The sequence below is a fragment of the Pogoniulus pusillus genome, chromosome 25, assembly GCF_015220805.1.
Source record: "Pogoniulus pusillus isolate bPogPus1 chromosome 25, bPogPus1.pri, whole genome shotgun sequence".
NCBI lineage: Eukaryota > Metazoa > Chordata > Aves > Piciformes > Lybiidae > Pogoniulus > Pogoniulus pusillus.
The window spans coordinates 3,831,545-3,844,411 of record NC_087288.1 but is presented as its reverse complement, the minus strand read 5'-3'; the positions used below and the strand labels follow the sequence as shown (position 1 = coordinate 3,844,411).

Here is a 12,867-nt window from a genome sequence, read left to right as displayed (position 1 = left end):
TGGATTAGTCCTATGTTTAAATTAAAGGGAGCATGGCTCTGCATGACATTTACACCCCTGGGCTGGTTTTGAAAGCTGGTTTTAAGAGCATGTCCCCCCAAAAAAACTATAATTGTATAAACTTTGGGCCCAAACTGCATGTAGAGCTCCCACTGAAATTCATTGAAATGGAGTAAAGGTTTCTGAGGGGAAAGGCCATTTGGATAAGGCCTTTTGATTAATGTCACCATTATAACTTTAGCTGATTCACAGTCTCGTGTTCAGTACCAGCAAGGGTTGCTGGAGAGCTAAGGGAAGTGAGCCAAAAGGACACAAGGAAATGGATTTGATTCTATATTGTGTCTCTGGCATACTATAGTGGAAAAACTTAATATGGAAACTGGACACAGCAGAAGTGAAGAACTGGGTGTAAAAGCACCTGGCTGGAAGTTTTCTGAGTGTGTTTGCACCAAGTGATGGTAGAAATGCACAAGGAGCTGTAGGCAGATCAGGTCTGAGCTGAAGGTTGACAAAGACAATCTGATAGTCTGAAACTGGTGACCCAGGCAGGGCTTGGACTGGTCTGTGCAAGCACTTTGCTGTGTATATACTCACCATGGCTTGCAGCTGTGCTTACAACCATGTGGTTTGGTGCTCCAGAGGGCCTAATGCCATTATTTATTCTTTGGGGTTTTTTAACTACAAAATGAAGATATTTAGTTCAGAAATGCAGATGCTGAACGCTCTCCAGTATGTGTCTGGGGGTTTCTCCTTGTGTAGCTAAACCTCCCAGTTAGTTCTCTGAATGCAATGATAGCAGCTCTCTTGGTGTGGTTAATGGGGGGCTGCTAATAATTGAGAGTATGGGGGGGGCATAATTAATAGCAGGTGAGGAGAATTTGGGGACTCAGTCCTCCTTTATGGAAAGGACAGAGGAAAATCTTTGCTCCTTGATGGCTGAGTATACACACAGAAGTGAAGAACTTTTTCCTCTGCCATTTCAAGTGGCTAATTTTCCCCACTTGGGGGCTGAAGGAAGCGCTGAGCACACTTCAGCTTCCTTTTCAGGTCAGTAAAAAGCAGGAGTCTGTTGACAACCACTTATGAGCCAGCCAGCCAGGACCTTGCTTTCTGACAGTATGTGCTGTCTTTCCATGGTCCGTAGCCAACCTGTCTAAACAAGCAGGTGTCCAACAAGCATTCCTCTTCTCATTTGTGCCCTGGGATAGGACAAGGGGCAATGGATGTAAACTACAGCACAGAGAGTTCCAATTCAACATAAGGAAGAAATTCTTTACTGGAAGGCTCAGGAAACACTGGAACAGGCTCCCCAGAGAGGCTGGGGAGTCTTCTTCTCTGGAGGCTTTCAAGCCTTGTCTGGATGCGTTCCTGTGGTATCTGTGCTAGATTCTATGGTCCTGCTCTGGCAGGAGGGGTTGGGCTTGAGATCCATTCCAACCTGTAATCCTGTGAGCATGTGGACTAAAGAACAGGATGGCTACTTGGGCGTTACAGTTAGAGAGTTCTTTCTTTTGGTGGGACATCAGCAAGGTAGCTAAGTACCTAGTTTTAATCTGAGGGGAAAACACCTCACGGGTCTAACTGTAGTTACATGCTACCAGTGTTACTGTGGAGCATTAAATATGTTTCTTGACATGGAGTGTAGCAGCTTTGATAACTAATGGAATCCAAATCATTTAACACTTGCAGCTGGACTGCATTAACACAGCACTTCCCCCTAATACAAAAAGACTTGTGGGAGATCCAGCGAGGCAGGGAAAAAAGCCATCAGTGAACTTCCACCTCACACATGAGGTGCAAATCAAGTTAGTGTGTTATGCTAAAGAAATGTTCTCAGTTGCAGCATAACATATAAAGAAAGTCTAATTTCCCTTAGTAGGTAAGTTGTCTTGTCAGCAGTTTCCAACCATTTGAAGGAAAAAGTTTCCATTTAGTCCTAGTGGTTTGGTAAGAGTCCCAGTCCCTTTTCCCTCTCTTACCTTGCCATATAAAAAGAAAGAAAGGAAAAAAAAAACCATTTAGTTCCAAAGAATATTTATTTTTTCACAACCAAGTGGTGTTCATTACCATCCATTCCAAACACATCTTTGTCCTCTGTTAGTTAATGACCTCAATCACAATTTAATCAATGATGGGTTTAAAGATGCAGCTATTTTTGCAGTGTTTCCAACATGTATCACTGGCTGCATTGTCCAAGAGGAGACTTGCAAAAGAAATTGTGCTGTGGTAGCAGATACTTTAATACTGAAATCATGTTGTGGCAGGACTGTGGTTTAAAGTAGCCAAAATAAAGTGACTTGTATATTTATATTACATTAAAATATGGAAAGAAAGATTCTTTCTTTCTTTTAATTTTTATTGTGAGACATCTGTGCATTCTATCAAGTTAGGTTTTCCACATTTTTTTTTTCCTTTTGGATTGCCTCATTTCATTTAATTTAAAAACAACAACAACAAAAAAAAAGATTTTATTGTATGAAAAAGCCAAGATTTGGGAGTAGGAGCTTAAGAGCAGACAGAAAAATAGGTGTCGTTTACTTTTGAAGGCAAATCTTTTTTTCAGGCATCTCTAAAAAAAAACCATAAAAATGATCTTTAGAGTTTAGATTTTGCCCTGGCTTTCGTTTAATGCAGTCACTGAATTTAGTGAGGCTTCATGAAGCTAAATCAGGCCTTTTCACTGTAGCTTTTTCACTATATGCAGCTGCTGCTGTTGTAGAATATCAAACTGTAGCTTTTCACTGTAGCTTTTTCACTATATGCAGCTGCTGCTGTTGTAGAATATCAAACTGTAGCTTTTCACTGTAGCTTTTTCACTATATGCAGCTGTTGCTGTTGTAGAGTGGCAAAGTGTAGCTGTTCACTGTAGCTTTTTCACTATATGCAGCTGCTGCTGTTGTAGAGTGGCAAAGTGTAGCTTTTCACTGTAGCTTTTTCACTATATGCAGCTGCTGCTGTTGTAGAATGGCAAAGTGTAGCTGTTCACTGTAGCTTTTTCACTATATGCAGCTGCTGCTGTTGTAGAATGGCAAAGTGTAGCTGTTCACTGTAGCTTTTTCACTATATGCAGCTGTTGTTGTAGAGTGGCAAAGTGTAGCTTTTCACTGTAGCTTTTTCACTATATGCAGCTGCTGCTGTTGTAGAGTGGCAAAGTGTAGCTGTTCACTGTAGCTTTTTCACTATATGCAGCTGCTGCTGTTGTAGAGTGGCAAAGTGTAGCTGTTCACTGTAGCTTTTTCACTATGTGCAGCTGTTGTTGTAGAGTGGCAAAGTGTAGCTTTTCACTGTAGCTTTTTCACTATATGCAGCTGCTGCTGTTGTAGAGTGGCAAAGTGTAGCTGTTCACTGTAGCTTTTTCACTATATGCAGCTGCTGCTGTTGTAGAGTGGCAAAGTGTAGCTGTTCACTGTAGCTTTTTCACTATGTGCAGCTGTTGTTGTAGAGTGGCAAAGTGTAGCTGTTCACTGTAGCTTTTTCACTATGTGCAGCTGCTGCTGTTGTAGAGTGGCAAAGTGTAGCTGTTCACTAGCTTTTTCACTATATGCAGCTGCTGCTGTTGTAGAGTGGCAAAGTGTAGCTGTTCACTGTAGCTTTTTCACTATATGCAGCTGTTGTTGTAGAATGGCAAAGTGTAGCTTTTCACTGTAGCTTTTTCACTATGTGCAGCTGCTGCTGTTGTAGAATGGCAAAGTGTAGCTGTTCACTGTAGCTTTTTCACTATGTGCAGCTGCTGCTGTTGTAGAATGGCAAAGTGTAGCTGTTCACTGTAGCTTTTTCACTATATGCAGCTGTTGTTGTAGAGTGGCAAAGTGTAGCTGTTCACTGTAGCTTTTTCACTATATGCAGCTGTTGTAGAATGGCAAAGTGTAGCTGTTCACTGTAGCTTTTTCACTATATGCAGCTGCTGCTGTTGTAGAGTGGCAAAGTGTAGCTGTTCACTGTAGCTTTTTCACTATGTGCAGCTGTTGTTGTAGAATGGCAAAGTGTAGCTGTTCACTGTAGCTTTTTCACTATATGCAGCTGTTGTTGTAGAGTGGCAAAGTGTAGCTGTTCACTGTAGCTTTTTCACTATGTGCAGCTGCTGCTGTTGTAGAGTGGCAAAGTGTAGCTGTTCACTGTAGCTTTTTCACTATATGCAGCTGCTGCTGTTGTAGAGTGGCAAAGTGTAGCTGTTCACTGTAGCTTTTTCACTATATGCAGCTGCTGCTGTTGTAGAGTGGCAAAGTGTAGCTGTTCACTGTAGCTTTTTCACTATATGCAGCTGTTGTTGTAGAATGGCAAACAAGTGACCTTGACCAAAATTTCTGTATCTTCACTCTATTATTTTTTTCAAGAGATGATGCCATATTTAGTGTTGTTTGTGTGTTGGATTGCCACAGTTTATATTGTCCAGGGAGGTGGTTGAGGCCCCATCCCTGGAGGTGTTTAAGGCCAGGCTGGATGAGGCTCTGGCCAGCCTCATCTAGGGTAGTGTGTCCCTGCCTATGGCATGGAGGTTGGAACTAGATGATCCTTTTGGTCCCTTCCAACCCTGACTGATTGATTCTATGATTGTGGTGATTCATATTGCGAGGCTCAAAATTGGTTTGAAGGGAAAAATTTGTGAGAATTGATGCAGTTGGGATGAGGAAAAAAATGAATTGCGTCCAGAAAAGCATCATGGAGAGTTCCAAGAGTTTAATAGTTAACTAATAAATTTTATATGTATGTATAATTAAAATCAGAAGGAATTATATGACATTCTCTAACAGTTATATTTGCAAGTCAGCTTCATGGTGGGAGTGATACCCTCTGCCTCTATAATCTGTGTAGCTGATGAAGCTTTATTACACTGTGAGCATTGCTTTCAGATGGGTTGATATTTCCACTCAGCAGTATGCCAAAGTGTTATTTGTTGGCTCAGTTTTCATGAGGTTGTGCTGGTGGTGCACAGTAATAAGACAAGGAACAGTGGATACAGACTTGAACATAGAAGGTTTCACCTCAACATGGGGAAAAACTTTACAGTGAGGGTGACAGAGCATTAAACAAGCTGTCCAGGGAGGTTTTGGAGTCTTCTTCTTTTGAGGCTTTCAAACCCCACCTGGATGCCTTCCTGTTCAGACTACCCTAGGGGATCCTGCTTTTGGCAGGGGGGTTGGACTCCATGAACTGTCAGCTATTTCATTTTATGTGTACATCTAATCTTTACAGTGGGGATGACAGAGCCCTGGAGCAGGCTGCCCAGAGAGGCTGTGGAGTCTCCTTCTCTGCAGACTTCCAAAACCCACCTGGATGCTTTCCTGTGTAAACTACCCTAGGGCATCCTGCCTTGGCAGGAGAGTTGGACACTTATGGTCTCTGGAGGTCACTTCCAATCTCTAACATTCTGTGATTCAGTGGTAATGAGATATTTCTAATATGAAGCTTTCTGTTTGCCCCAGTGGGGTTTAGTTTGGGAACGCTGGAGATTGGTGGTGGAAGTGAAAGACAGTTGAATGTGAAAATGGAAAACGCAGTGTATGACTTTGAGTAACTTGTTGCTCAGTCTTGGAGTGAAACTGCTTCAGGCTTCTGAAAACAGTGAGGTCTGTTCTTGCAATGAGCCTGAGCAGTGGAAATTGGATAGATATTGAATGTCTTTGTGTTCAGAGAATTTTGAGCCTGGTCCTAGGACTGCTGTGGTGTAATATATAGGCATGTGTTTTTTTCACCAGTGCAGGTAAAACTTAACTGTGATGCTCTGAGACCACCTCCAGTGTTTAAGTCCTCTTGCTAAGCAGTCTCTCAGAAATGTCCTGTAGAGTGAGAAAGGCCACAGAGAAGACACACCAAAGAACAGAGAGAGCTCCTGCATGGATGTGGGTCTGGTTTCCCAGTTCCCTTTTGCAGATTTTGCTGCAGTCAGGTCTTTGACTTAACTCCTCACCCCCCCACTCCCAGTCAGTTCTCCTTTCCTGCAGTCAAAAGCCAGACACTGCAATAGGAAAATTGCACATATGTTACAGACATGTGTTAAACATTAAACGGAGGCACTCCTTTCACTGCACCACTTCAGAGCAAGGAGCTCCATTTTTAAGCAGTGGAATTACTGTTAGGTGAGGCTCACTCATCCAGCTGACAACTGGATTGCACAGATTCTAAGGAGCTGTTTCCTTTGTTCCAGGCTGGCTGGAACAAAATACAGGGAGGAAAGAGGTAGAAGTCTTATGAGTGGAAAGATAGAGACTGGTTTCTACTGTAACTGTGGCATGAAGTAAACACAGAATCACAGAACCTTAGAGGTTGGAAGCGACCTCCAGAGACCATAGAGTCCAACTCTCCTGCCAAGGCAGGATGCCCTAGGGTAGTTTGCACAGGGAAGCATCCAGGTGGGTTTTGGAAGTCTGCAGAGAAGGAGACTCCACAGCTTCTCTGGGCAGCCTGTTCCAGGGTTCTGTCATCCCCACTGTAAAGATTAGATGTACACATAAACTGAAATAGCTGATAGATCTGGTAAGAGTACTCTGCAAGACAAGAGCAGTACTATTAAATAAGAAGATAAAGCTGTCAGAGAAAGGACTGTTTGACTCATGTAAAAATCTCCTGTATTTATCCCCTGAGAAGAAAGTTACACACATAAGGATGAAGATGAATGACTGAAATAAAATTATTTACTTAAAAGTTTAGGGCTACCTGAATGAGCCAGAGCACATTTAAGCACTGGCTGCATTCCAAGCTTTTGATTAATTCATGGATTCATAGAATCATGGAATGGTTTGGGTAGGAAGGGGCTTTGAAGATCATCTAGTTTCAGCCCCTCTGCCATAGATGGGGACACCTTCCACTATACCAGATTGCTCGAGGCCTCATCCAAACTGACCTTGAACACCTCTAGGATGGGAACATCCACAGCCTCCTTGGACAACCTGTGCCAGTGTCTCCCCACCCTTATTGTAAAGATGCCATCATTTATTTCAGTGTCATCTTTTATTTTGCATTATCAAAACTGCAGCTAATAAATATCTAAGTATAGAGTGAGAATCCTGGAGCACAGCCCTGTGAGGGAGCTGGGGGAGTGCAGCCTGCAGAAGAGGAGGCTCAGGGCAGACCTCATTGCTGTCTGCAGCTGTCTGCAGGGAGGCTGTAGCCAGGTGGGGTTAGTCTCTTCTGCCAGACACCCAGCAACAGAAGGGGACACAGTCTCAAGTTGTACCAGGGTGGGTCTAGGCTGGATGTTAGGAGGAAGTTCCTGTCAGAGAGAGTGATTGGCATTGGAATGGGCTGCCCAGGGAGGTGGTGGAGTCTGTGTGGCTGGAGATGTTGAAGCAAAGCCTGGATGAGGCACTTAGTGCCATGGTCTGGTTGAGTGGCCAGGGCTGGGTGCTAGATTGGACTGGATGAGCTTGGAGGTCTCTTCCAACCTGCTTGATTCTATTCTATTCTGTCTTACATAGTAAGGGATAAACTAATTGATAGCTTTAAGGATTTTCTTGACAAATCCATCTTGAAATTACAAACGTGTGCTATTGAAACTAATCCTGATGGGAGAAAGAGTTTGATTTTGCTCTTAAGATCATTTTACTTTCCCATTTGTACTTTGTTGCCTTTGCTGTTCATATTTTAAAGTGACTTTGCTGTTTTCTTTCTTGCAGAGCGTGGTTCACCACGGAATTTGGTTACCACAGACATAACTGACACTACAGTTGGGTTATCATGGACACCAGCTCCAGGAGCTGTTAATGATTATAGGATAGTATGGAAATCACTTTATGATGATACAATGGGAGAGAAGAGAGTCCCTGGAAACACAGTGGATGCTGTGCTAGAAGGTTTGGAGCCAGAAACAAAGTACAGGATTTCAGTATATGCAACCTACAGCAGTGGAGAAGGAGATCCAGTAGAAGGAGAGGCATTTACTGATGGTGAGTGTAGCGCTATATTGCCACCACTTGTAACGTTCTGTTCTTGATGAAATGATCATACTTTAAAGAAAAGAGACTTTGTTTGTCTTTACCTTTCTTTTCCTGAAAAGGAAAGGTCCCCCCAAATCAAAATGCCACCTCAGACCAGTCAAGTGTGACTTCTTAGTATCATAGAATCAGCCAGGTTGGAAGAGATCTCCAAGATCATCCCATCCAACCTATCACCCAGCCCTGTCCTATCAACTGGACCATGGCACTAAGTGCCTCATCTAGGCTTTTTTTTTTTTTATCATCTCCAGGGATGGTGACTGCACCACTTGTTTGACCATAAACAAAAAGATAAAAGGAAAATCTACCATGTAGGGTTGGGTCTAACAAAAATGACTTCCACCTTGAGATGTGCCTTTTGTCTGCAAATTAGCCTGCAGCAAGCCTCTCAGTCATTGGTGAGACTGCTGGAATTCAGTGGAAGTAATGCTGTAGACATAGCGAGGAGGAGAGGCTGGGTAAAGTCCTGCAGAATCAAGGAACTTCCTTGCCAAGCTATTGCCCTTTCCATTTTCCTTAAGCTGAGGCTCTCTGGTGATTCTGATGCTTTGGCTTCTTTGAGGCTGTGTTTTTTTTCTTATTTGTTAAAACACAATGTAGTGTTAGTCAGAGCAGGCTCAAGCTTTTCCTGCAGTGCAAAGTGAAAACCACAGAGAGGCCAGGGATAGCTTCTTGCTTTACGGCAAGAACTGGCGAGTAGGGCAGCCAGAATGAACAAAGAGATTCCCTGGATCAGTCTTGATCTTTCTTTTATTTGCCTAAAGGGGCCATGTGAAGATGAAGCCTGGGGGAGTGCTCTGGTGAGCATCATGTATGTTTACATGTTCTTATGCTCTTTCCCAAGCAGCTGTTTTGACTACTGTTGGAGACCAGCTGCTGAACTACTTCAACCTTTGTCCTTGACCCAGTGTAGCTGCTCTTAAGGTCTCGCAAGAGTAGTGATTGCTGCTGTTGGCAAGAGCTGGCTCCCCAGAGACAAAGGAGACTGCTGCCCCACATCTTCCTTCTGTCTTCAAGAGCAGCAGCATTAGCTATCCTCTCTTTCCCAAGTTAAGTAGGCAGCTTAGCTATATCATTTGTTATTGCTGCCAGTGGGAACAATAGACCCAGACCTGAGACTAAGCCACATTTCACCTTTCTCATACAAGCACAACTAGAAATGGTTTGTTCCTAGGACTGGAAGAGGATACTGCAACCTCCAAAGCCTACCTTACCCTGTGATGAAATACTGAGTGGTTCTGGCATGCTGAGAAGTTTGTGTTTTGCCAAAACCTAGATGGCTTATTCGGGCTGGCAGCCAGCACAACATACCTTTTAGCTCACTTCAGATCATTTGTAAGCTTGGTACAGCCTGGAAAATAGCTCTTCAAAGCTGAGTGTTGGGATTTGTAGAGAAATTGCTCTCTGAGCTCATCTGCTTGCTTTGACACATAGACTGTCCTGCAAATAGTGCTGAATGATTTTTCCAAGCAGTTGGAAAGCTACTCACCACTGTTCACAGGATCACCTGGGCTGCCCAGGGAGGTGGTGGAGTCACTGTCCCTGGATGTGTTTAGAAAGAGACTGGATGTGGCACTTAGTGCCATGATTTAGTTGATTGGATGGTGTTGGGTGATAGGTTGGACTTGGTGATCTTTTCCAACCTGATTGATTCTGTGATTCTCTTTATATGGAGCCCAACAGGCAGCTGGTTTAGATGTTTACCAGCACCTTCAGATCTGTAAACCTGTAATTCAGATAATCTTAACTCTCTAGGGCATTGTGTTCATAAAAGAAACAGTGGCTTTATAATGTATCACTCTCATTTCAGAGTGTGGAAGCCAATATTTTGACAAACTATGGAAAAACATGGCTAGACAAAATCCCCAGTTCATAGAATCAACCAGGTTGGAAGAGACCTCCAAAATCACCCAGTCCAACCTAGCACCCAGCCCTATCCAGTCAAACAGACCATGGCAATAAATGCCTCATCCAGGCTTTTCTTGAACACCTCCAGGGATGATGCCTCCACCACCTCCCTGGGCAGCCCATTCCAATGCCAATCACTCTCTCTGGAAAGAACTTCCTCCTAACATCCAGCCTAGACCTCCCCTGGCACAACTTGAGACTGTGTCCCCTTGTTCTATTGCTGGTTGCATGGGAGAAGAGCCCAACCCCACCTGGCTGCAGTCTCCCTTCAGATAGTTGTAGACAGCAATGAGGTCACTCCTGAGCCTCTTCTTCTCCAGGCTAAACAACCCCAGCTCTCTCAGCCTCTCCTCCTAGGGTTTGTGTTCCAGGCACCTCACCAGGTTCATTGCCCTTCTCTAGACACCTTCCAGTACCTCAGCATCTCTCTTGAATTGAGTGGCCCAGAACTGGACACAATACTCAAGGTGTGGCCTGAAGCACAGTTGTGCCATGTGCCATGTCATTTCTACTTCCCTCTTGTATTCTCTGTAGTGGAAAGCACACTTCTGCTTGGTTTGTCCATCACAACTCAAAAACCCCCAACCAAGCAGCCAACAGTGTGCTGTGCGATTCCCCATGCTCTGATTCTGTCGTTTTAAAGAGGGCACTTTTTCTTGTAGGGAATTTTGCAGGCATGCATTTCAGCATATCTTTCTGTGTTGAATTAAACCTTTAACTGTATTTTTTTCACACTGAAAAGTGTCACCAGATGCCAGGACTGTGACGGTAGACAACGAGACAGAGAACACCATGAGAGTTACATGGCAGCCTTCACCTGGGAAAGTCTTGTCCTATCGTGTGTACTACCGACCACGGAGTGGAGGAAGGCAGATGTTTGGAAGAGTGAATGCTCCAGCCACAAGCATAGTCCTGAAGAGACTTAAGCCACGGACTACTTATGACCTCAGTGTTGTTCCAATGTATGATTTTGGCCAAGGAAAACCAAGAAAAGCAGAAGGCACAACAGGTATGCATCACAAGCTTGTGTGGGATCTGATAACTCAAGTTTTGTGATTAAAATCAATCTGAAAAAGCTACTGAAGGAAGAATTTCTTTTTAAACTGAAATGTGGTTGAGGTAGAGGTGTCATGAAAACTTGTTCAGTGCTTGGCTAACACTCAGGTTTTCAGTCTTGGATACTGTACTGAGATAAATATCAGATCATTTGGCTGATTTTGGGGGTTGAACTCCTCATCTTGATGTGGATATGCCTCTGTGCTTTCACAGTATCTAGAACCATAGAATGGCAGGGATCAGGAGTGATCTCTAAAGACCATTGAGTCCAGCCTCCCTGCCAAAACAGGATCACCTAGGGCAGGTCACACAGGAACACATCCAGGTGGGTCTTGAAAGTCTCTAGAGGAGACTCCACAACCTCACTGGGCAGCCTGTTCCAGGGCTCTGTCACCCTTACAGGAAAGAATGTTTTGTTCATGTTGAGGTAGAGCTTCCTGTGTTCCTGTCTGTTTTCATTGTCCCATGTTCCACTACAGGCTATGCTGAAAAGAAACTGCCCTCTTCTTGACACCCACTCTTCAGATATCTTTAGTAAGATCTCCTCTCAGCCTTTTCTTCAGATTAAACACCCCCTGGTCTCTCAGCCTCTTCAAACAAGACAGATGTTCCAGTCCCTTGATAATCCTCATAGCCTCTATTGGGCACTCTAGTGCAACCCTGTCCCTCTGGAACTGGGGAGGCCAGAACTGGACACAGTGCTCCAGATGTGGTCTCTCCAGGACAGAGTAGAGGGGTCATTGTGGTGATAATCACTCTTTGGAAGCAAGTGGAGCCTGAGTGATTTTAGTTGAAGCTGTCATGGTAGTTCAAGAGTGCCATGGGAGATGAAACACAAAGGCTGTTTTTCATCCTTCTGTATCTACTGTTTCTCAGCAGAATTCACAATCTAAGGACATTTTTGTTCTTTCATCTATGCTTAAACTACTTTATAGATGCAGGGATAAGATGTTTATCCTCCCCCCCCCCTGCCTTTTCACTCTAGAGCTCTATCAGTCACTTTCTGTTTAATTCCCGTTTCTGCACCTTTGAGATTACAGTGCTGCAGTACTTTAACTGCACTTTAGATTTACACAGAAGCAAAAGTGATGAAGAAGTTCTCACCAGGCTCGTTAGCCACCCTGTCTGTGAGTACTGACCTTCACTGGGTAACTCTTAGTCTTCAGATGGAGCTGCTCTTGACCTAAAAACCTCAAGCGGTTTGGCTGGCACTCCTCTGAAGCATTATTTTTGACATACTGCCACACCTGTGGCTGGGGAAATTGTTTGAGCTTGCCTGGCCCTGAGTCCAAAAGGGGAGAGGACTGTTGGCAGGACCTTTTATGTGAAAGGCTCCTTGCTTCCACCCTCTCCAGTCTGACCTCTGAGACCCAGAGCTCTGAGGAGGAAATAGCTTGAGAAATGATATCAGAGACTGGGTACTGGTTGAGTGTGACTTTTGGCTGCAGCAAATGCTGTTTTTTCCAGCGTTGCTTTGTGAGGAAGCTGCTTTCATTTCTCTCTTTTGGTCTGTATGGCTCACCTAGTTGTTGCCATTTAAGAGAGGAGACTCATTTAAACTAGTCATCTAGTTTGCTCCATAATAAATTGTGATGCTTTGGGTGTTACCTGCCCCTCACACTTAAGAAAATCACCCAGACTAGACTCAGCCAAGCTGGAAATGGAAGAACGAAGCTATATTTACAGCTTAGCATGTTCTACAAGCAGATATTTACAATCTGTACAGCTAGAGACAGAAATAGACAAGTTAAAAAGTAATTCAGAAACACAACAGCCCTCCCAGAAACCAGAGTCCCCAGGAGAGGCTCCCAACCACCCTTCCACCTCCTTCCCATCCCTCTACCTCACTTCAGACTTTGCCTTATGTTCAAGGTGATTTTGGAGGGTCAGCCAGGGGAGATAGGAAGCAGAAGGAGTAGCAGGTTAGAAAGAGAAGTGAGAAGTGCAGCCCAAAGAACAGAGAGCAAACTTT

At 43.9% G+C, this 12,867-nt stretch overlaps 1 protein-coding gene across 4 annotated transcripts in view; it reads left to right on the top strand.

The window, feature by feature from the left end:
* The window catches only part of COL12A1 (collagen type XII alpha 1 chain), a 126,782-nt gene that overhangs the window by 35,048 nt on the left and 78,867 nt on the right, over nt 1-12,867 (top strand). For all 4 annotated transcript variants that reach the window (XM_064164218.1, XM_064164217.1, XM_064164214.1 and 1 more), the window contains 2 exons: nt 7,614-7,883; nt 10,582-10,848. In XM_064164218.1, coding sequence (XP_064020288.1) covers nt 7,614-7,883; nt 10,582-10,848 — 537 coding nt within the window. The remainder of the gene's footprint in view (nt 1-7,613; nt 7,884-10,581; nt 10,849-12,867) is intronic.